The sequence below is a fragment of the Oncorhynchus kisutch genome, linkage group LG9 (genome assembly GCF_002021735.2).
Source record: "Oncorhynchus kisutch isolate 150728-3 linkage group LG9, Okis_V2, whole genome shotgun sequence".
NCBI lineage: Eukaryota > Metazoa > Chordata > Actinopteri > Salmoniformes > Salmonidae > Oncorhynchus > Oncorhynchus kisutch.
The window spans coordinates 39,315,220-39,337,013 of NC_034182.2; the positions used below are offsets into that span (position 1 = coordinate 39,315,220).

Here is a 21,794-nt window from a genome sequence, read left to right on the forward strand (position 1 = left end):
GGGTGGAGACGGAAGGGAGAGAGGGGCGAGGTGGAGACGGAAGGGAGAGAGGGACAGGGTGGAGACGGAAGGGAGAGAGGGGCGGGGACGGAAAGGAGAGAGGGACGGGGTGGAGACAGAAGGGAGAGAGGGGCGAGGTGGAGACGGAAGGGAGAGAGCGACGGGGTGGAGACGGAAGGGAGAGAGAGATGAGGTGGAGACGGAAGGGAGAGAGGGGCAGGGTGAAGACAGAAGGGAGAGAGGGGCGGGGAAGGAAAGGAGAGAGGGACGGGGACGGAAAGGAGAGAGGGACGGGGTGGAGACAGAAGGGAGAGAGGGGCGAGGTGGAGACGGAAGGGAGAGAGCGACGGGGTGGAGACGGAAGGGAGAGAGAGATGAGGTGGAAACGGAAGGGAGAGAGGGCCAGGGTGGAGACAGAACGGAGAGAGGGGGCGGGGAAGGAAAGGAGAGAGGGACGGGGATGGAAAGGAGAGAGAGGACGGGGTGGAAAGGAGGGGAGAGAGGGACGGGGTGTAGACGGAAGGGGGAGAAGGAAAGGAGAGAGGGACGAGGTGGAGACGGAAGGGAGAGAGAGACGAGGTGGAGTCGGAAAGGAGAGAGAGACGGAAGGGAGAGAGGGGCGGGGACGGAAAGGAGAGAGAGACGGGGTGGGGACGGAAGGGAGAGAGGGACGGGGTGGAGACGGAAGGGGGAGAGAGACGAGGTGGAGACGGAAAGGAGAGAGGGACGAGGTGGAGACGGAAGGGAGAGAGAGACGAGGTGGAGACGGAAAGGAGAGAGGGGCAGGGTGGAGACGGAAGGGAGAGAGGGGCAGGGTGGAGACGGAAGGGAGAGAGGGGCGGGGACGGAAAGGAGAGAGGGACGGGGACGGAAAGGAGAGAGAGACGAGGTGGAGACGGAAGGGAGAGAGGGGCAGGGTGGAGACGTAAGGGAGAGAGGGACGAGGACGGAAAGCAGAGAGAGACGGGATGGAGACGGAAGGGCGAGAGGGGCGGGGACAGAAAGGAGAGGGAGACGGGGTGGAGACGGAAGGGAGAGAGAGACGAGGTGGAGACGGAAGGGAGAGAGGGGCGGGGACGGAAAGGAGAGAGAGACGGGGTGGAGACGGAAGGGAGAGAGAGACGAGGTGGAGACGGAAGGGATAGAGGGACGGGGTGGAGACGGAAGGGGGAGAGAGACGAGGTGGAGACGGAAAGGAGAGAGGGACGAGGTGGAGACGGAAGGGAGAGAGAGACGAGGTGGAGACGGAAAGGAGAGAGGGACGAGGTGGAGACGGAAGGGAGAGAGAGACGAGGTGGAGACGGAAGGGAGAGTGGGCGGGGACGGAAAGATGAGAGGGACGGTGTGGAGACGGAAGGGAGAGAGGGGCGAGGTGGAGACGGAAGGGAGAGAGGGACGGGGTGGAGACGGAAGGGAGAGAGAGACGAGGTGGAGACGGAAAGGAGAGAGGGGCAGGGTGGAGACGGAAGGGAGAGAGGGGCAGGGTGGAGACGGAAGGGAGAGAGGGGCGGGACGGAAAGGAGAGAGGGACGGGGACGGAAAGGAGAGAGAGACGAGGTGGAGACGGAAGGGAGAGAGGGGCAGGGTGGAGACGTAAGGGAGAGAGGGACGGGGACGGAAAGCAGAGAGAGACGGGATGGAGACGGAAGGGAGAGAGGGGCGGGGACAGAAAGGAGAGAGAAGACGGGGTGGAGACGGAAGGGAGAGAGAGACGAGGTGGAGACGGAAGGGAGAGAGGGGCGGGGACGGAAAGGAGAGAGAGACGGGGTGGAGACGGAAGGGAGAGAGAGACGAGGTGGAGACGGAAGGGATAGAGGGACGGGGTGGAGATGGAAGGGGGAGAGAGACGAGGTGGAGACGGAAAGGAGAGAGGGACGAGGTGGAGACGGAAGGGAGAGAGAGACGAGGTGGAGACGGAAAGGAGAGAGGGACGAGGTGGAGACGGAAGGGAGAGAGAGACGAGGTGGAGACGGAAGGGAGAGTGGGCGGGGACGGAAAGATGAGAGGGACGGTGTGGAGACGGAAGGGAGAGAGGGGCGAGGTGGAGACGGAAGGGAGAGAGGGACGGGGTGGAGACGGAAGGGAGAGAGAAACGAGGTGGAGATGGAAGGGAGATAGGGGCAGGGTGGAGACGGAAGGGAGAGAGGGGCGGGGACGGAAAGGAGAGAGGGACGGGGACGGAAAGGAGAGAGAGACGAGGTGGAGACGGAAGGGAGAGAGGGGCAGGGTGGAGACGTAAGGGAGAGAGGGACGGGGACGGAAAGCAGAGAGAGACGGGATGGAGACGGAAGGGAGAGAGGGGCGGGGACAGAAAGGAGAGAGAGACGGGGTGGAGACGGAAGGGAGAGAGAGACGAGGTGGAGACGGAAGGGAGAGAGGGGCGGGGACGGAAAGGAGAGAGAGACGGGGTGGAGACGGAAGGGAGAGAGAGACGAGGTGGAGACGGAAGGGATAGAGGGACGGGGTGGAGACGGAAGGGGGAGAGAGACGAGGTGGAGACGGAAAGGAGAGAGGGACGAGGTGGAGACGGAAGGGAGAGAGAGACGAGGTGGAGACGGAAAGGAGAGAGGGACGAGGTGGAGACGGAAGGGAGAGAGAGACGAGGTGGAGACGGAAGGGAGAGTGGGCGGGGACGGAAAGATGAGAGGGACGGTGTGGAGACGGAAGGGAGAGAGGGGCGAGGTGGAGACGGAAGGGAGAGAGGGACGGGGTGGAGACAGAAGGGAGAGAGAGACGAGGTGGAGACGGAAAGGAGAGAGGGGCGGGGTGGAGACGGAAGGGAGAGAGGGGCAGGGTGGAGACGGAAGGGAGAGAGGGGCGGGGACGGAAAGGAGAGAGGGACGGGGACGGAAAGGAGAGAGAGACGAGGTGGAGACGGAAGGGAGAGAGGGGCAGGGTGGAGACGTAAGGGAGAGAGGGACGGGGACGGAAAGCAGAGAGAGACGGGATGGAGACGGAAGGGAGAGAGGGGCGGGGACAGAAAGGAGAGAGAAGACGGGGTGGAGACGGAAGGGAGAGAGAGACGAGGTGGAGACGGAAGGGAGAGAGGGGCGGGGACGGAAAGGAGAGAGAGACGGGGTGGAGACGGAAGGGAGAGAGAGACGAGGTGGAGACGGAAGGGATAGAGGGACGGGGTGGAGACGGAAGGGGGAGAGAGACGAGGTGGAGACGGAAAGGAGAGAGGGACGAGGTGGAGACGGAAGGGAGAGAGAGACGAGGTGGAGACGGAAAGGAGAGAGGGACGAGGGTGGAGACGGAAGGGAGAGAGAGACGAGGTGGAGACGGAAGGGAGAGTGGGTGGGGACGGAAAGATGAGAGGGACGGTGTGGAGACGGAAGGGAGAGAGGGGCGAGGTGGAGACGGAAGGGAGGAGAGGGACGGTGGTGGAGACGGAAGGGAGAGAGAAACGAGGTGGAGATGGAAGGGAGATAGGGGCAGGGTGGAGACAGAAGGGAGAGAGGGGCGGGGACGGAAAGGAGAGAGGGACGGGGACGGAAAGGAGAGAGAGATGAGGTGGAGACGGAAGGGAGAGAGGGGAGGGGACGGAAAGGAGAGAGAGACGGGGTGAAGAAGGAAGGGAGAGAGGGGCGGGGACGGAAAGGAGAGAGTGACGGGGTGGAGACGAAAGGGAGAGAGAGACGGGGTGGAGACGGAAGGGGGAGAGAGACGAGGTGTAGACGGAAAGGAGAGAGGGACGAGGTGGAGACGGAAGGGAGAGAGAGACGAGGTGGAGACGGAAAGGAGAGAGGGACGAGGTGGAGACGGAAGGGAGAGAGGGGCGGGGGACGGAAAGGAGAGAGAGACGGGGTGGAGACGGAAGGGAGAGAGGGACGGGGTGGAGATGGAAAGGGGGAGAGAGACGAGGTGGAGACGGAAAGGAGAGAGGGGCAGGGTGGAAGACGGAAGGGAGAGAGGGGCAGGGTGGAGACGGAAGGGAGACAGAGGGGCGGGGACGGAAAGGAGAGAGGGACGGGGACGGAAAGCAGAGAGAGTCGGGATGGAGAAGGAAGGGAGAGAGGGGGCAGGGTGGAGACGTAAGGGAGAGAGGGACGAGGTGGAGACGGAAAGGAGAGAGGGACGAGGGTGGAGACGGAAGGGAGAGAGGGGCGGGGACGGAAAGGAGAGCGAGACGGGGTGGAGACGGAAGGAGAGAGGGGCGGGGACGGAAAGGAGAGAGAGACGGGGTGGAGACGGAAGGGAGAGAGGGACGGGGACAGAAAGGAGAGAGGGACGGTGTGGAGACGGAAGGGGGAGAGAGAAGAGGTGGAGACAGAAAGGAGAGAGTGACGAGGTGGAGATGGAGGGGAGAGAGAGACGAGGTGGCAGACGGAAAGGAGAGAGGGACGAGGTGGAGACGGAAGGGAGAGAGAGACGGGGTGGAGACGGAAGGGAGAGAGGGGCGGGGACGGAAATGAAGAGAGAGACGGGGTGGAGACGGAAGGGAGAGAGAGACGAGGTGGAGACGGAAGGGAGAGAGGGACGGGGTGGAGACGGAAGGGGGAGAGAGACGAGGTGGAGACGGAAAGGAGAGAGGGACGAGGTGGAGACGGAAGGGAGAGAGAGACGAGGTGGAGACGGAAAGGAGAGAGGGACGAGGTGGAGACGGAAGGGAGAGAGAGACGAGGTGGAGACGGAAGGGAGAGAGGGGCAGGGTAGAGACGGAAGGGAGAGAGGGGCGGGGACAGAAAGGAGAGAGGGACGGGGGACAGAAAGGAGAGAGAGACGAGGTGGAGACGGAAGGGATAGAGGGGGGGGGCCGGAAAGGAGAGAGAGACGGGGTGGAGACGGAAAGGAGAGAGAGACGGGGTGGAGACCGGAAGGGAGAGAGGGGCAGGCACGGAAAGGAGAGAGAGACGGGGTGGAGACGGAAGGGAGAGAGGGACGGGGTGGAGACGGAGAGGGGGAGAGAGACGAGGTGGAGACGGAAAGGAGAGAGGGACGAGGTGGAGACGGAAGGGAGAGAGAGACGAGGTGGAGACGGAAAGGAGAGAGGGACGAGGTGGAGACGGAAGGGAGAGTGGGCGGGGACGGAAAGATGAGAGGGACGGTGTGGAGACGGAAGGGAGAGAGGGGCGAGGTGGAGACGGAAGGGAGAGAGGGACGGGGTGGAGACGGAAGGGAGAGAGAAACGAGGTGGAGATGGAAGGGAGATAGGGGCAGGGTGGAGACAGAAGGGAGAGAGGGGCGGGGACGGAAAGGAGAGAGGGACGGGGACGGAAAGGAGAGAGAGACGAGGTGGAGACGGAAGGGAGAGAGGGGCGGGGACGGAAAGGAGAGAGAGACGGGGTGGAGAAGGAAGGGAGAGAGGGGCGGGGACGGAAAGGAGAGAGTGACGGGGTGGAGACGAAAGGGAGAGAGAGACGGGGTGGAGACGGAAGGGGGGAGAGAGACGAGGTGTAGACGGAAAGGAGAGAGGGACGAGGTGGAGACGGAAGGGAGAGAGAGACGAGGTGGAGACGGAAAGGAGAGAGGGACGAGGTGGAGACGGAAGGGAGAGAGGGGCGGGGACGGAAAGGAGAGAGAGACGGGGTGGAGACGGAAGGGAGAGAGGGGCGGGGACGGAAAGGAGAGAGAGACGGGGGTGGAGACGGAAGGGAGAGAGGGACGGGGTGGAGATGGAAGGGGGAGAGAGACGAGGTGGAGACGGAAAGGAGAGAGGGGCAGGGTGGAGACGGAAGGGAGAGAGGGGCAGGGTGGAGACGGAAGGGAGAGAGGGGCGGGGACGGAAAGGAGAGAGGGACGGGGACGGAAAGCAGAGAGAGTCGGGATGGAGAAGGAAGGGAGAGAGGGGCAGGGTGGAGACGTAAGGGAGAGAGGGACGAGGTGGAGACGGAAAGGAGAGAGGGACGAGGTGGAGACGGAAAGGAGAGAGGGACGAGGTGGAGACGGAAGGGAGAGAGGGGCGGGGACGGAAAGGAGAGCGAGACGGGGTGGAGACGGAAGGGAGAGAGGGGCGGGGACGGAAAGGAGAGAGAGACGGGGTGGAGACGGAAGGGAGAGAGGGACGGGGACAGAAAGGAGAGAGGGACGGTGTGGAGACGGAAGGGGGAGAGAGAAGAGGTGGAGACAGAAAGGAGAGAGTGACGAGGTGGAGATGGAGGGGAGAGAGAGACGAGGTGGCGACGGAAAGGAGAGAGGGACGAGGTGGAGACGGAAGGGAGAGAGAGAGACGGGGTGGAGACGGAAGGGAGAGAGGGGCGGGGACGGAAATGAGAGAGAGACGGGGTGGAGACGGAAGGGAGAGAGAGACGAGGTGGAGACGGAAGGGAGAGAGGGACGGGGTGGAGACGGAAGGGGGAGAGAGACGAGGTGGAGACGGAAAGGAGAGAGGGACGAGGTGGAGACGGAAGGGAGAGAGAGACGAGGTGGAGACGGAAAGGAGAGAGGGACGAGGTGGAGACGGAAGGGAGAGAGAGACGAGGTGGAGACGGAAGGGAGAGAGGGGCAGGGTAGAGACGGAAGGGAGAGAGGGGCGGGGACAGAAAGGAGAGAGGGACGGGGACAGAAAGGAGAGAGAGACGAGGTGGAGACGGAAGGGATAGAGGGGGGGGGACGGAAAGGAGAGAGAGACGGGGTGGAGACGGAAAGGAGAGAGAGACGGGGTGGAGACGGAAGGGAGAGAGGGGCGGGCACGGAAAGGAGAGAGAGACGGGGTGGAGACGGAAGGGAGAGAGGGACGGGGTGGAGACGGAGAGGGGGAGAGAGACGAGGTGGAGACGGAAAGGAGAGAGGGACGAGGTGGAGACGGAAGGGAGAGAGAGACGAGGTGGAGACGGAAAGGAGAGAGGGACGAGGTGGAGACGGAAGGGAGAGTGGGCGGGGACGGAAAGATGAGAGGGACGGTGTGGAGACGGAAGGGAGAGAGGGGCGAGGTGGAGACGGAAGGGAGAGAGGGACGGGGTGGAGACGGAAGGGAGAGAGAAACGAGGTGGAGATGGAAGGGAGATAGGGGCAGGGTGGAGACAGAAGGGAGAGAGGGGCGGGGGACGGAAAGGAGAGAGGGACGGGGACGGAAAGGAGAGAGAGACGAGGGTGGAGATGGAAGGGAGAGAGGGGCGGGGACGGAAAGGAGAGAGAGACGGGGTGGAGAAGGAAGGGAGAGAGGGGCGGGGACGGAAAGGAGAGAGTGACGGGGTGGAGACGAAAGGGAGAGAGAGACGGGGTGGAGACGGAAGGGGGAGAGAGACGAGGTGTAGACGGAAAGGAGAGAGGGACGAGGTGGAGACGGAAGGGAGAGAGAGACGAGGTGGAGACGGAAAGGAGAGAGGGACGAGGTGGAGACGGAAGGGAGAGAGGGGCGGGGACGGAAAGGAGAGAGAGACGGGGTGGAGACGGAAGGGAGAGAGGGGCGGGGACGGAAAGGAGAGAGAGACGGGGTGGAGACGGAAGGGAGAGAGGGACGGGGTGGAGACGGAAGGGGGAGAGAGACGAGGTGGAGACGGAAAGGAGAGAGGGGCAGGGTGGAGACGGAAGGGAGAGAGGGGCAGGGTGGAGACGGAAGGGAGAGAGGGGCGGGGACGGAAAGGAGAGTGAGACGGGGTGGAGACGGAAGGGAGAGAGGGGCGGGGACGGAAAGCAGAGAGAGTCGGGATGGAGAAGGAAGGGAGAGAGGGGCAGGGTGGAGACGTAAGGGAGAGAGGGACGAGGTGGAGACGGAAAGGAGAGAGGGACGAGGTGGAGACGGAAAGGAGAGAGGGACGAGGTGGAGACGGAAGGGAGAGAGGGGCGGGGACGGAAAGGAGAGCGAGACGGGGTGGAGACGGAAGGGAGAGAGGGGCGGGGACGGAAAGGAGAGAGAGACGGGGTGGAGACGGAAGGGAGAGAGGGACGGGGACAGAAAGGAGAGAGGGACGGTGTGGAGACGGAAGGGGGAGAGAGAAGAGGTGGAGACAGAAAGGAGAGAGTGACGAGGTGGAGATGGAGGGGAGAGAGAGACGAGGTGGCGACGGAAAGGAGAGAGGGACGAGGTGGAGACGGAAGGGAGCGAGAGACGGGGTGGAGACGGAAGGGAGAGAGGGGCGGGGACGGAAATGAGAGAGAGACGGGGTGGAGACGGAAGGGAGAGAGAGACGAGGTGGAGACGGAAGGGAGAGAGGGACGGGGTGGAGACGGAAGGGGGAGAGAGACGAGGTGGAGACGGAAAGGAGAGAGGGACGAGGTGGAGACGGAAGGGAGAGAGAGACGAGGTGGAGACGGAAAGGAGAGAGGGACGAGGTGGAGACGGAAGGGAGAGAGAGACGAGGTGGAGACGGAAGGGAGAGAGGGGCAGGGTAGAGACGGAAGGGAGAGAGGGGCGGGGACGGAAAGGAGAGAGGGACGGGGACAGAAAGGAGAGAAAGACGAGGTGGAGACGGAAGGGATAGAGGGGGGGGGGACGGAAAGGAGAGAGAGACGGGGTGGAGACGGAAAGGAGAGAGAGACGGGGTGGAGACGGAAGGGAGAGAGGGGCGGGCACGGAAATGAGAGAGAGACAGGGTGGAGACGGAAGGGAGAGAGGGACGGGGTGGAGACGGAGAGGGGGAGAGAGACGAGGTGGAGACGGAAAGGAGAGAGGGACGAGGTGGAGACGGAAGGGAGAGAGAGACGAGGTGGAGACGGAAAGGAGAGAGGGACGAGGTGGAGACGGAAGGGAGAGAGGGGCGGGGACGGAAAGGAGAGAGAGACGGTGTGGACACGGAAGGGAGAGAGAGACGGGGTGGAGACGGAAGGGAAAGAGAGAAGAGGTGGAGACGGAAGGGAGAGAGGACGGGGTGGAGACGGAAGGGGGAGAGAGACGAGGTGGAGCCGGAAAGGTGAGACGAGGTGGAGACGGAAGGGAGAGAGAGACGAGGTGGAGACGGAAGGGGGAGAGAGACGGGGTGGAGACGGAAGGGAGAGAGGGACGGGGACAGAAGGGCGAGAGGGACGGGGTGGAGACGAAAGGGGGAGAGAGATGAGGTGGAGACGGAAAGGAGAGAGGGACGAGGTGGAGACGGAAGGTAGAGAGAGACGAGGTGGAGACGGAAAGGAGAGAGGGACGAGGTGGAGACGGAAGGGAGAGAGAGACGAGGTGGAGACGGAAATGAGAGAGGGACGAGGAGGAGACGGAAGGGGGAGAGAGACGGGGTGGAGACAGAAGGGAGAGAGGGACGGGGACAGAAGGGCGAGAGGGACGGGGTGGAGACGAAAGGGGGAGAGAGATGAGGTGGAGACGGAAAGGAGAGAGGGACGAGGTGGAGACGGAAGGTAGAGAGAGACGAGGTGGAGACGGAAAGGAGAGAGGGACGAGGTGGAGACGGAAGGGAGAGAGAGACGAGGTGGAGACGGAAATGAGAGAGGGACGAGGTGGAGACGGAAGGGAGAGAGGGGCGGGGACGGAAAGGCGAGAGAGACGGGTGGAGACGGAAGGGAGATAGGGGCGGGGACGGAAAGGAGAGAGAGACGGGGTGGAGACGGAAGGGAGAGAGGACGGGGTGGAGACGGAAGGGGGAGAGAGACGAGGTGGAGCCGGAAAGGAGAGACGAGGTGGAGACGGAAGGGAGAGAGAGACGAGGTGGAGACGGAAGGGAGAGAGAGACGAGGTGGAGACAGAAGGGAGAGAGAGACGAGGTGGAGACAGAAGGGAGAGAGAGACGAGGTGGAGACAGAAGGGAGAGAGAGACGAGGTGGAGACGGAAGGGAGAGAGAGACGAGGTGGAGACAGAAGGGAGAGGTAGCATGAGTTCTTTCACAGTTCAAACACACCAAGAACCAGGGTTCAAACACACCGACGTCCAGGGTTCAAAGACAGTTTGTGCCAAAAATTCCTGGGACAAGGAATATGGTACCCAGCGACACAGGAAGCAAAAGCTCTCCTCTTCTTCAAATCACATGTTGCAATATGCAACCTAGGATAAATACTGTAACGCCTGCAGTGTGGGAAAATAAACAAATAAAGACAGACGTCCCAGTGGGATGAGAAGCCGCATGTACCTGTTCTGATTTGCACAGTTTGAATCTGGTTCCCGTCAGGGAGACGTACACTTTGCCTTTGTACCCTCTCAGCTCTATGCTGCCATGTTTGTTGGTGCCACACTTCTGGGGCTTCTGGGAAATGGAGGCAGGGGAGCGTATGGCCGTTTGAAGAGCCTCCATCCACTCCTGACGCTCCCCTGTGTGGGTGGAAGAGGAAGAACAACATATTAGAATAATATGCACAATATGTATTTTTTTTATACCTGATTCCACCGAAAGAAACCCCCACAGGTGGTGAGATAGACAATACAGTTAGTACCATGTTCACTCTATTGAAATTATTCTCTCTCTCTCTGCCTCTCTCTCTCTGCCTCTCTCTCTGACTCTTTCTATCTGCCTCTCTCTCTGTCTCTCTCTGCCTCTCTCTCTGCCTCTCTCTCTGCCTCTCACTCTCTGCCTCTCTCTCTGCCTCTCTCTCTCTGTCTCTCTCTCTCTGTCTCTCTCTCTCTCTCTCTGCCTCTCTCTCTGCCTCTCTCTCTCTGCCTCTCTCTCTCTCTCTCTCTCTGCCTCTCTCTCTCTCTCTGCCTCTCTCTCTGCCTCTCTCTCTCTGCCTCTCTTGTGGCATATTTAAAGGGGCTTTGGGAGAACTACACACTCACACACACCTAGGCTTGTGCATGTCCACAACACCTGGCAACTGCTCTGATAGAGAGCACACAAGGGACACAAGAGAGGAGGAAAGAGAGGAACGAGAGAAAACAGAGAGGAGGGAGAGAAAGGGCTATTAACTTTATTCAAAACGAAGAACCTAAGAAACAGTACATCACTTGGGGTGCTGAGACAACAGCTGAGACAAATTTCCATAGTTCATACCAGCACCGTTTCTGTTGTGGTTCTTCAGAAAACAATACCAACTCACTAAACAGACCCCCTGTGCAGCCAAACTAACTAACTCAAAGACCTTTTAAGCCCGCATGTGGACATTTTAATTGTATTTTTTTAATCATCACAGCATGTCTAATAAACCACTGTGTGTGTTTATTTCATGGAAATAACTTTGTATCGTGCATTTACCTGAGCCTCCTTTTGAAATCAGTCTGATCGTCTGGGAGTGTTCATACCTAACTAGTAGTTGTGTGCAAGGGCCAGCCCACCACCCAGCTCAAACCTCCTGACCACTTCCTGCCCAGCCCACCACCCAGCTCAAACCTCCTGACCCCTTCCTGCCCAGCCCAACACCCAGCTCAAACCTCCTGACCACTTCCTGCCCAGCCCAACACCCAACTCAAACCTCCTGACCCCTTCCTGCCCAGCCTACACCCAACCCATCTACACAACCCCAGCCCAACCTGGCTCGGCCAAACCATCCGCTACCTTATGAATTCACAAAGAGCCTGGATTAATAAACCATAAAGCCTTTAATAATTCACAGCTCTTCACATCACCAGTCTGTACTGTTCCTCCCTGATTTTGTAGTCCTATTACCTGTCTGTCTTGGAAACACTCTTATTTTCCTGTTCATTTATTTAGGACCTTCCTTCCGTCCTCTCCTCTATCTGCCCTGCCTCATCACTCCAAGGGAGGGGGATGAAAGAGGGAGACAGAGAGAGAGAGGGGAAGGAAGAGAGGGATGTAGAGAGGGTGGGAGAGGGGAAGAGATGAGAGGATGAGCGAAGGAAAGGGAGGAGGGGGAGAGATGTAGAGAGGGAGGGAGAGATAGAAAGAGGTGAGGGAGGAGAGAAGAGAGAGAGGAATATAGAGGGGGATGAGGGAGAGATGAAAGGATGGAGGGATAAAGGGAGAGACAACAGGGACAGGATCAGGTAGAAGAGGGACGACAGGGACAAGATCAGGTAGAAGAGAGACGAAAGGGACAGGATCAGGTAGAAGAGAGACGACAGAGACAGGATCAGGTAGAAGAGAGACAGGATCAGGTGTAAGACAGAGAGGATCAGGTAGAAGAGAGACAGGAGCAGGTAGAAGAGAGACAACAGGGACAGAATCAGGTAGAAGAGAGACAGGAGCAGGTAGAAGAGAGACGACAAGGACAGGATCAGGTAGAAGAGACGACAGGGACAGGATCAGGTAGAAGAGAGACGACAGGGACAGGGCCAGGTAGAAGAGAGACGACAGGATCAGGTAGTAGAGAGATGACAGGGACAGGATCAGGTAGAAGAGAGATGACAGGGACAGGATCAGGTAGAAGAGAGAAGACAGGGACAAGATCAGGTAGAAGAGAGATGACAGGGATAGGGTCAGGTAGAAGAGAGATGACAGGATCAGGTAGAAGAGAGATGACAGGGACAGGATCAGGTAGAAGAGAGACGACAGGGACAGGATCAGGTAGAAGAGAGACGACAGGGACAGGATCAGGTAGAAGAGGAACAACAGGGACAGGATCAGGTAGAAGAGAGACGACAGGGACAGGATCAGGTAGAAGAGAGACGACAGGGACAGGATCAGGTAGTAGAGAGACGACAGGGACAGGATCAGGTAGAAGAGAGAAGACAGGGACAGGATCAGGTAGAAGAGAGACGACAGGGACAGGATCAGGTAGAAGAGAGACGACAGGGACAGGATCAGTTATTAGAGGGACGACAGGGACAGGAGCAGGTGGAAGAGAGACGACATGGACAGGTTCAGGTAGAAGAGAGACAACAGGGACAGGATCTGGTAGAAGAGAGACAGGATCAGGTAGAAGTGAGACGACAGGGACAGGATCAGGTAGAAGAGGGACAACAGGGACAGGATCAGGTAGAAGAGAGACAACAGGGACATGATCAGGTAGAAGAGAGACAACAGGGACAGGATCAGGTAGAAGAGAGACGGCAGGGACAGAATCAGGTGGCAGAGAGACAGGATCAGGTAGAAGATACACGAGAGGGACAGGATCAGGTAGAAGAGAGATGACAGGGACAGGATCAGGTGGAAGAGAGACGACAGGGACAGGATCAGGTGGAAGAGTGACGACAGGGACAGGATCAGGTGGAAGAGAGACAACAGGATCAGGTGGAAGAGAGACGACAGGGACAGGATCAGGTGGAAGAGAGACAGGATCAGGTAGAAGAGAGATGACAGGGACAGGATCAGGTGGAAGAGAGACAACAGGGACAGGATCAGGTAGAAGAGAGACGACAGGGACAGGATCAGGTAGAAGAGAGATGACAGGGACACGATCAGGTAGAAGAGAGACGACAGGGATAGGATCAGGAAAAAGAGAGACGAAAGGGACAGGATCAGGAAGAAAAGAGACGAAAGGGACAGGATCAGGAAGAAGAGAGACGACAGGGACAGGATCAGGAAAAAGTGAGACGAGAGGGAAAGGATCAGGTAGAAGAGAGATGACAGGGACAGGATCAGGTGGAAGAGAGACGACAGGGACAGGATCAGGTAGAAGAGAGACGACAGGGACAGGATCAGGTAGAAGAGAGACAACAGGGACAGGATCAGGTAGAAGAGAGACAACAGGGACAGGATCAGGTAGAAGAGAGACAGGATCATGTAGAAGAGAGACGACAGGGACAGGAACAGGTAGAAGAGAGACAGGATCAGGTAGAAGAGAGACAATAGGGACAGGATCAGGTAGAAGAGAGACAACAGGGACAGGATCAGGTAGAAGAGAGACAAAAGGGACAGTAGCAGGTAGAAAAAAGACAGGATCAGGAGGAAGAGAGACGACAGGGACAGGATCAGGAAGAAGAGAGACGACAGGGACAGGATCAGGTAGAAGAGAGACAACAGGGCCAGGATCAGGTAGAAGTGAGACGACGGGGACAGGATCAGGTAGAAGAGAGACAGGATCAGGTGGAAGAGAGACGACAGGGACAGGATCAGGTAGAAGAGAGACGACAGGGACAGGATCAGGTAGAAGAGAGACGACAGGGACAGGATCAGGTAGAAGAGAGACAACAGGGACATGATCAGGTAGAAGAGAGACAACAGGGACAGGATCAGGTAGAAGAGAGACGACAGGGACAGGATCAGGTAGAAGAGAGACAGGATCAGGTAGAAGAGAGACAATAGGGACAGGATCAGGTAGAAGAGAGACAACAGGGACAGGATCAGGTAGAAGAGAGACAAAAGGGACAGTATCAGGTAGAAAAAAGACAGGATCAGGAGGAAGAGAGACGACAGGGACAGGATCAGGTAGAAGAGAGACGACAGGGACAGGATCAGGTAGAAGTGAGACGACAGGGACAGGATCAGGTAGAAGAGAGACATGATCAGGTGGAAGAGAGACGACAGGGACAGGATCAGGTCGTAGAGAGATGACAGGGACAGGATCAGGTAGTAGAGAGACGACAGGGACAGGATCAGGTAGAAGAGAGATGACATGGACAGGATCAGGTAGAAGAGAGACAGGATCAGGTAGAAGAGAGATGACAGGATCAGGTAGAAGAGAGACGACAGGGACAGGATCAGGTGGAAGAGAGACGACAGGGACAGGATCAGGTAAAAGAGAGACGACAGGGACAAGATCAGGTAGAAGAGAGACGACAGGGACAGGATCAGGAAAAAGAGAGACGAAAGGGACAGGATCAGGTAGAAGAGAGACGACAGGGACAGGATCAGGTAGAAGAGAGACGACAGGGACAGGATCAGGTAGAAGAGAGACGACAGGGACATGATCAGGTAGAAGAGAGACGACAGGGACAGGATCAGGAAAAAGAGAGACGACAGGGACAGGATCAGGTAGAAGAGAGACAGGATCAGGTGGAAGAGATACGACAGGGGCAGGGTCACGTAGAAGAGAGACAGGATCAGGAAGAAGAGAGACAACAGGGACAGGGTCAGGTAGAAGAGAGACAGGATCAGGTAGAAGATAGACGACAGGGACAGGATCAGGTGGAAAGTTGGAGATGAAGAGTAGTAGGAAGGGTTAGGGTAGAACGTATTGATAATCAACGTGTAAGAAAGTATGGGAATGAATTCTAGATATGAAGAAATTCTTGGCCAACAGGGTAAGAACAGAGAGAAACGCGTTCTTAGGGACACAACGGTTTTGGAACGTTCAGATTGAAATATGTGCTGTAGAAAGAAACGTTCTATGTCTGCTCTAGTCGAAGCATTTCCATCTGCAACGTTTACCAACTGAACGTGGCCCAGATGTCAGCTCTTGTCTGACCATGTGCGCAGGAAACCAGCTTCGGCAACTCTCTGTTCCGAAGCTTCAAGATCACACACTCCTCCCTGTTAACCTCTGGACTGTACCACTCCTCCCTGTTAACCTCTGGACTGTACCACTCCATCCTGTTAACCTCTGGACTGTACCACTCCTCCCTGTTAACCTCTGGACTGTACCACTCCATCCTGTTAACCTCTGGACTGTACCACTCCATCCTGTTAACCTCTGGACTGTACCACTCCATCCTGTTAACCTCTGGACTGTACCACTCCTCCCTGTTAACCTCTGGACTGTACCACTCCATCCTGTTAACCTCTGGACTGTACCACTCCACCCTCTTAACCTCTGGACTGTACCACTCCATCCTGTTAACCTCTGGACTGTACCACTCCACCCTGTTAACCTCTGGACTGTACCACTCCACCCTGTTAACCTCTGGACTGTACCACTCCATCATGTTAACCTCTGGACTGTACCACTCCATCATGTTAACCTCTGGACTGTACCACTCCACCCTGTTAACCTCTGGACTGTACCACTCCATCCTGTTAACCTCTGGACTGTTCCAATCCACCCTGTTAACCTCTGGACTGTACCACTCCACCCTGTTAACCTCTGGACTGTACCACTCCATCCTGTTAACCTCTGGACTGTACCACTCCACCCTGTTAACCTCTGGACTGTACCACTCCATCCTGTTCACATCTGGACTGTACATCTCCACCCTGTTAACCTCTGGACTGTACCACTCCATCCTGTTCACCTCTGGACTGTACCACTCCACCCTGTTAACCTCTGGACTGTACCACTCCACCCTGTTAAACTCTGGACTGTACCACTCCACCCTGTTCACCTCTGGACTGTACCACTCCATCCTGTTAACCTCTGGACTGTACTACTCCACCCTGTTAACCTCTAGACTGTACCACTCCACCCTGTTAACCTCTGGACTGTATCACTCCATCATGGTAACCTCTGGACTGTACCACTCCACCCTGTTAACCTCTGGACTGTACCACTCCATCCTGTTAACCTCTGGACTGTACCACTCCACCCTGTTAACATCTGGACTGTACCACTCCACCCTGTTAACCTCTGGACTGTACCACTCCATCATGCTAACCTCTGGACTGTACCACTCCACCATGTTAACTTCTGGACTGTACCACTCCATCCTGTTCACCTCTGGACTGTACCACTCCATCCTGTTAACCTCTGGACTGTACCACTCCATCCTGTTAACTTCTGGACTGTACCACTCCATCCTGTTAACCTCTGGACTGTACCACTCCACCCTGTTAACCTCTGGACTGTACCACTCCATCATGTTAACCTCTGGACTGTACCACTCCACCCTGTTAACCTCTGGACTGTACCACTCCATCCTGTTCACCTCTGGACTGTACCACTCCACCATGTTAACCTCTGGACTGTACCACTCCACCCTGTTAACCTCTGGACTGTACCACTCCATCCTGTTCACCTCTGGACTGTACCACTCCACCCTGTTAACCTCTGGACTGTACCACTCTATCATGTTAACCTCTGGACTGTACCACTCCATCCTGTTAACCTCTGGACTGTACCACTCCATCCTGTTCACCTCTGGACTGTAGCACTCCACCCTGTTAAACTCTGGACTGTACCACTCCACCCTGTTAACCTCTGGACTGTACCACTCCACCCTGTTAACCTCTGGACTGTACCACTCCACCCTGTTAACCTCTGGACTGTACCACTCCATCCTGTTAACCTCTGGACTGTACCACTCCACCCTGTTAACCTCTGGACTGTACCTCGCCTCTCTCATAAGATCTCTCTCTCTCATCAAGGATGCTGTTGCTCTCTGTGGCAGTTTGTTTTCTCTCTTCTCTGTACATGTGAAGAGTGGGAGGTGGAGAGGAGAGGAGCTGTCCACAATGTGAAGAGGCTGTGGTGGGATGAAGTTGGGTGAGGTTGTGGTCTAACTGTCCTCTCTGTTCTCTATATACGCCGTGCTGCAGAAATATCGACGCAGGAACACAAAATGCACAACTAACTCTCTCCCACACTTGACTTCCACAAACCCCATCCGTGTCGGTGTGCATCAGCTGGCCGACAGTTTGTATGAGCATCAGCTGCCCGACAGTCTGTATGAGCCAACCACTTTGACCATGTGCACTTCCCTCTCCTGCCTCCTGGTGAGTTATTTATACGCCTGCCAGTACGTGTCTCTTCTGTGTCTTTGGGCGGCCTCTTTCTCTCTCTCTCTTTCTCTCCCTCCCTCTTTCTCTCCTCCTCTTTCTCTCCCTCCCTCTTTCTCTCCCCCTCTTTCTCTCCCCCTATTTCTCTCCCTCCCTCTTTCTCTCCCCCTCTTTCTCTCCCTCCCTCTTTCTCTCCCCCTCTTTCTCTCCCTCCCTCTTTCTCTCCCCCTCTTTCTCTCCCCCTCTTTCTCTCCCTCCCTCTTTCTCTCCCTCCCTCTTTCTCTCCCCCTCTTTCTCCAGCTGAGGTACATATGGAGGAAACAGTACTGTACCCCTGCAGTCCAGCGATAACAGCTAGCGGAGCACTCTCTCCCTCTTTGTCCTTAAATTATTCATCTGCTCTCCATCTCCTCTCTCTCCCTCTGCATGTCTGACTGTATCTTTGTTTCTGGCCTTCTCTTTCCAACTTCCTTGTTTTCTGTCTGTCTGTCTGTCTGTCTGTCTGTCTGTCTGTCTGTCTGTCTGTCTGTCTGTCTGTCTGTCTGTCTGTCTGTCTGCCTGTCTCTCTCTGTCTCTCTCTGTGTCTGTATGTCTGTCTCTCTCTGTCTCTCTTTCTGTCTGTCTCTCTGTCTGTCTCTCTGTCTGTGACTTTCCCCAAACCCAGTCAGTCTCCACTGCTCAACATCAAACCATGCCAGTCTCCGCTGGGGGGGTAGGTTAGGAGTGAAAACGTCTCCGTTTCCCCTCATTAGAACAGACACAAACCAACCTAATTGCCTGAGATGTTTACATAGGAAGTTCTCCACTATTCTGTTTGAAAATGAAGAGGGTGAGAGAGGGGTGGCGGAAGAGAGAGAAGGAACGAGAGAGGAGGGAGAAAGTAAGAAAGTAAGCAATATAAATGTAGAGGGAGCAAGGGAAAGTGGAAGAGATGAGAATGAGGTGAGAGATGAGAAAAAGAGAGTGATGAGAGAAAGAGAGAGATTAGTGAAAGAGAGATTAGTGAAAGAGAGAGATTAGTGAAAGAGAGAGATGAGAGAGATGAGATGAGAGAGATGAGAGAGATGAGATGAGAGAGATGAGAGAGATGAGATGAGATGAGAGAAAGAGAGATGAGAAAAAGAGAGTGATGAGAGAAAGAGAGAGATTAGTGAAAGAGAGATTAGTGAAAGAGAGAGATGAGATGAGAGAGATGAGAGAGAGATGAGATGAGAGAGAGATGAGAGAGATGAGATGAGAGAAAGAGAGATGAGAAAAAGAGAGCGATGAGAGAAAGAGAGAGATTAGTGAAAGAGGGAGATTAGTGAAAGAGAGATTAGTGAAAGAGAGATTAGTGAAAGAGAGATTAGTGAAAGAGGGAGATTAGTGAAAGAGAGATTAGTGAAAGAGAGATTAGTGAAAGAGGGAGATTAGTGAAAGAGAGATTAGTGAAAGAGAGATTAGTGAAAGAGAGATTAGTGAAAGAGGGAGATTAGTGAAAGAGAGATTAGTGAAAGAGAGATTAGTGAAAGAGGGAGATTAGTGAAAGAGAGATTAGTGAAAGAGAGATTAGTGAAAGAGGGAGATTAGTGAAAGAGAGAATAGTGAAAGAGAGAGATTAGTGAAAGAGAGAGATTAGTGAAAGAGAGATTAGTGAAAGAGGGAGATTAGTGAAAGAGAGATTAGTGAAAGAGAGATTAGTGAAAGAGAGATTAGTGAAAGAGAGATTAGTGAAAGAGGGAGATTAGTGAAAGAGAGATTAGTGAAAGAGAGATTAGTGAAAGAGGGAGATTGGTGAAAGAGAGATTAGTGAAAGAGAGATTAGTGAAAGAGGGAGATTAGTGAAAGAGATAATAGTGAAAGAGAGAGATTAGTGAAAGAGAGAGATTAGTGAAAGAGAGATTAGTGAAAGAGAGATTAGTGAAAGAGGGAGATTAGTGAAAGAGAGATTAGTGAAAGAGAGATTAGTGAAAGAGGGAGATTAGTGAAAGAGAGAATAGTGAAAGAGAGAGATTAGTGAAAGAGAGATTAGTGAAAGAGAGAGATTAGTTAAAGAGAGATTAGTGAAAGAGAGAGATTAGTGAAAGAGAGAGATTAGTGAAAGAGAGAAATTAGTGAAAGAGGCAGATTAGTGAAAGAGCGAGATGAGAGGGAAAAAAAGAAGAGGCTGAGATTTTCATTTGATTTCATTTTTTAGGATCCCCATTAGCCGACCCCAAACAGTTGTAATGCATACGCTTGACAAACAGCTCCGGTTGGGATGTTTTATCTTCTATAGGGAGAGTATAGAGAGAAGGAGAGGGAGGGGAGAGGAGAGGAGACGATAGAGAGAAGGAGAGGGAGGGGAGAGAGGACGATAGAGGGAAGCTAGAGCAGACTATAGAGGGAAGATAGAGGGAGAGGAGACTATAGAGGGAAATAGAGGAGACTATAGAGGGAAGATAGAGGGAGAGGAGACTATAGAGGGAAATAGAGGAGACTATAGAGGGAAGATAGAGGGAGAGGAGAGGAGACTATAGAGGGAAGATAGAGGGAGAGGAGACTATAGAGGGAAATAGAGGAGACTATAGAGGGAAGATAGAGGGAGAGGAGACTATAGAGGGAAATAGAGGAGACTATAGAGGGAAGATGGAGGGAGAGGAGACTATAGTGGGAAGATAGAGGGAGAGGAGACTATAGAGGGAAGATAGAGGGAGAGGAGACTATAGAGGGAAATAGAGGAGACTATAGAGGGAAGATAGAGGGAGAGGAGACTATAGAGGGAAGATAGAGGGAGAGGAGAGGAGACTAAAGAGGGAAGATGGAGGGAGAGGAGACTATAGTGGGAAGATAGAGGGAGAGGAGACTATAGAGGGAAGATAGAGGGAGAGGAGACTATAGAGGGAAATAGAGGAGACTATAGAGGGAAGATGGAGGGAGAGGAGAGGAGACTATAGAGGGAAGACAGAGGGAGAGGAGAGGAGACTATAGAGGGAAGACAGAGGGAGAGGAGACTATAGAGGGAAGCTAGAGGGAGAGGAGACGATAGAGGGAAGATAGAGGGAGAGGAGACTATAGAGGGAAGATAGAGGGAGAGGAGACTGTAGAGGGAAGATAAAGGATACTATAGAGGGAAGATAGAGCAGATTATAGAGGGAAGATAGAGGAGACTATAGAGGGAAGATATAAGAGACTATAGTGGGAAGGAGATGGAGGGGAGAGGAGACTATAGAGGGAAGATAAAGGAGACATTTTAGAGGGAAGATAGAGGGAGAGGAGACTATAGAGGGAGAGGAGACTATAGGGGGGAGATAGAGGAGACTATAGAGGGAAGATAGAGGAGACTATAGAGGGAAGAAAGAGGAGACTATAGAGGGAAGCTAGAGAAGACTATAGTGGGAAGATATAAGAGACTATAGTGGGAAGGAGATGGAGGGGAGAGGAGACTATAGAGGGAAGATAGAGGAGACTATAGTGGGAAGATAGAGGGAGAGGAGACTAGAGGGAAGGAGAGGGAAGATAAAGGATAATTTTAGAGGGAAAATAGAGGGAAAGGCGACTATAGAGGGAGAGGAGACTAGAGGGAGAGGAGACTATAGAGGGAGAGGAGACTAGAGGGAGAGGAGACTATAGAGGGAGAGGAGACTAGACGGAGAGGAGACTATAGAGGGAAGATAGATGAGACTATAGATGGAAGAAGGAGGAGACTATAGAGGGAAGATAGAGGAGACTATAGAGGGAAGATGGAGGGAGGGGAGAGTTGAGGAGACTATAGAGGGAAGATGGAGGGAGGGGAGAGGAGACTATAGAGAGAACATATAGGAGACTATAGAGGGAAGAAAGAGGAGACTATAGAGGGAAGATGGAGGGAGGGGAGAGGAGACTATAGAGGGAATATAGGGGAGACTTTAGAGGGAAGGAGAGGGAGAGGAGAGGAGACTATAGCAGGAAGGAGAGGGAAAATAAAGGAGACTTTTTAGAGGGAAGATAGAGGGAGAGGAGAGGAGACAATAGAGGGAAGATAGAGACTATAGCGGGAAGTTAGAGGAGACTATAGAGGGAAGTTAGAGGGAGGGGAGAGGAGACTATAGAGGGAAGATAGAGGAGACTATAGAGGGAAGATAGAGGGAGAGGAGAGGAGACTATAGAGGGAAGATAGAGGAGACTATACAGGGGGAGGGAGGGAGGGAGGGAGGGAGGGAGGGAGGGAGGGAGGGAGGGAGGGAGGGAGGGAGGGAGGAGGGAGGGAGGGAGGGAGGGAGGGAGGGAGGGAGGGAGGGAGGGTTAGGAGACTATAGAGGGAAGATAGAGGGGACTTTTTAGAGGGAAGATAGATAGAGGGAGAGGAGAGGAGACTATAGAGGAGACTATAGAGGGAAGGAGAGGGAAGATAGGGGAGACTTTTTAGAGGGAAGATAGAGGAGACTATAGAGGGAAGATAGAGGGAGAGGAGAGGAGACTATAGAGGGAAGATATAGGAGACTATACAGGGGGAGGGAGGGAGGGAGGGAGGGCGGGCGGGTTAGGAGACTATAGAGGGAAGATAGTGGGAGGAAGGTGTAAGATGTAAGGGCCGAGGTGTAAGGGGCGAGGTG

General features: G+C 55.1%; 1 protein-coding gene across 1 annotated transcript in view; it reads right to left on the reverse strand.

Annotated features, from left to right (window-relative positions):
• arap2 (ArfGAP with RhoGAP domain, ankyrin repeat and PH domain 2) overlaps nt 1–21,794 on the reverse strand; it is a 260,125-nt gene that overhangs the window by 171,882 nt on the left and 66,449 nt on the right. Inside the window, exon 9 of the mRNA XM_031831383.1 lies at nt 9,952–10,130. Coding sequence (XP_031687243.1) covers nt 9,952–10,130 — 179 coding nt within the window. The remainder of the gene's footprint in view (nt 1–9,951; nt 10,131–21,794) is intronic.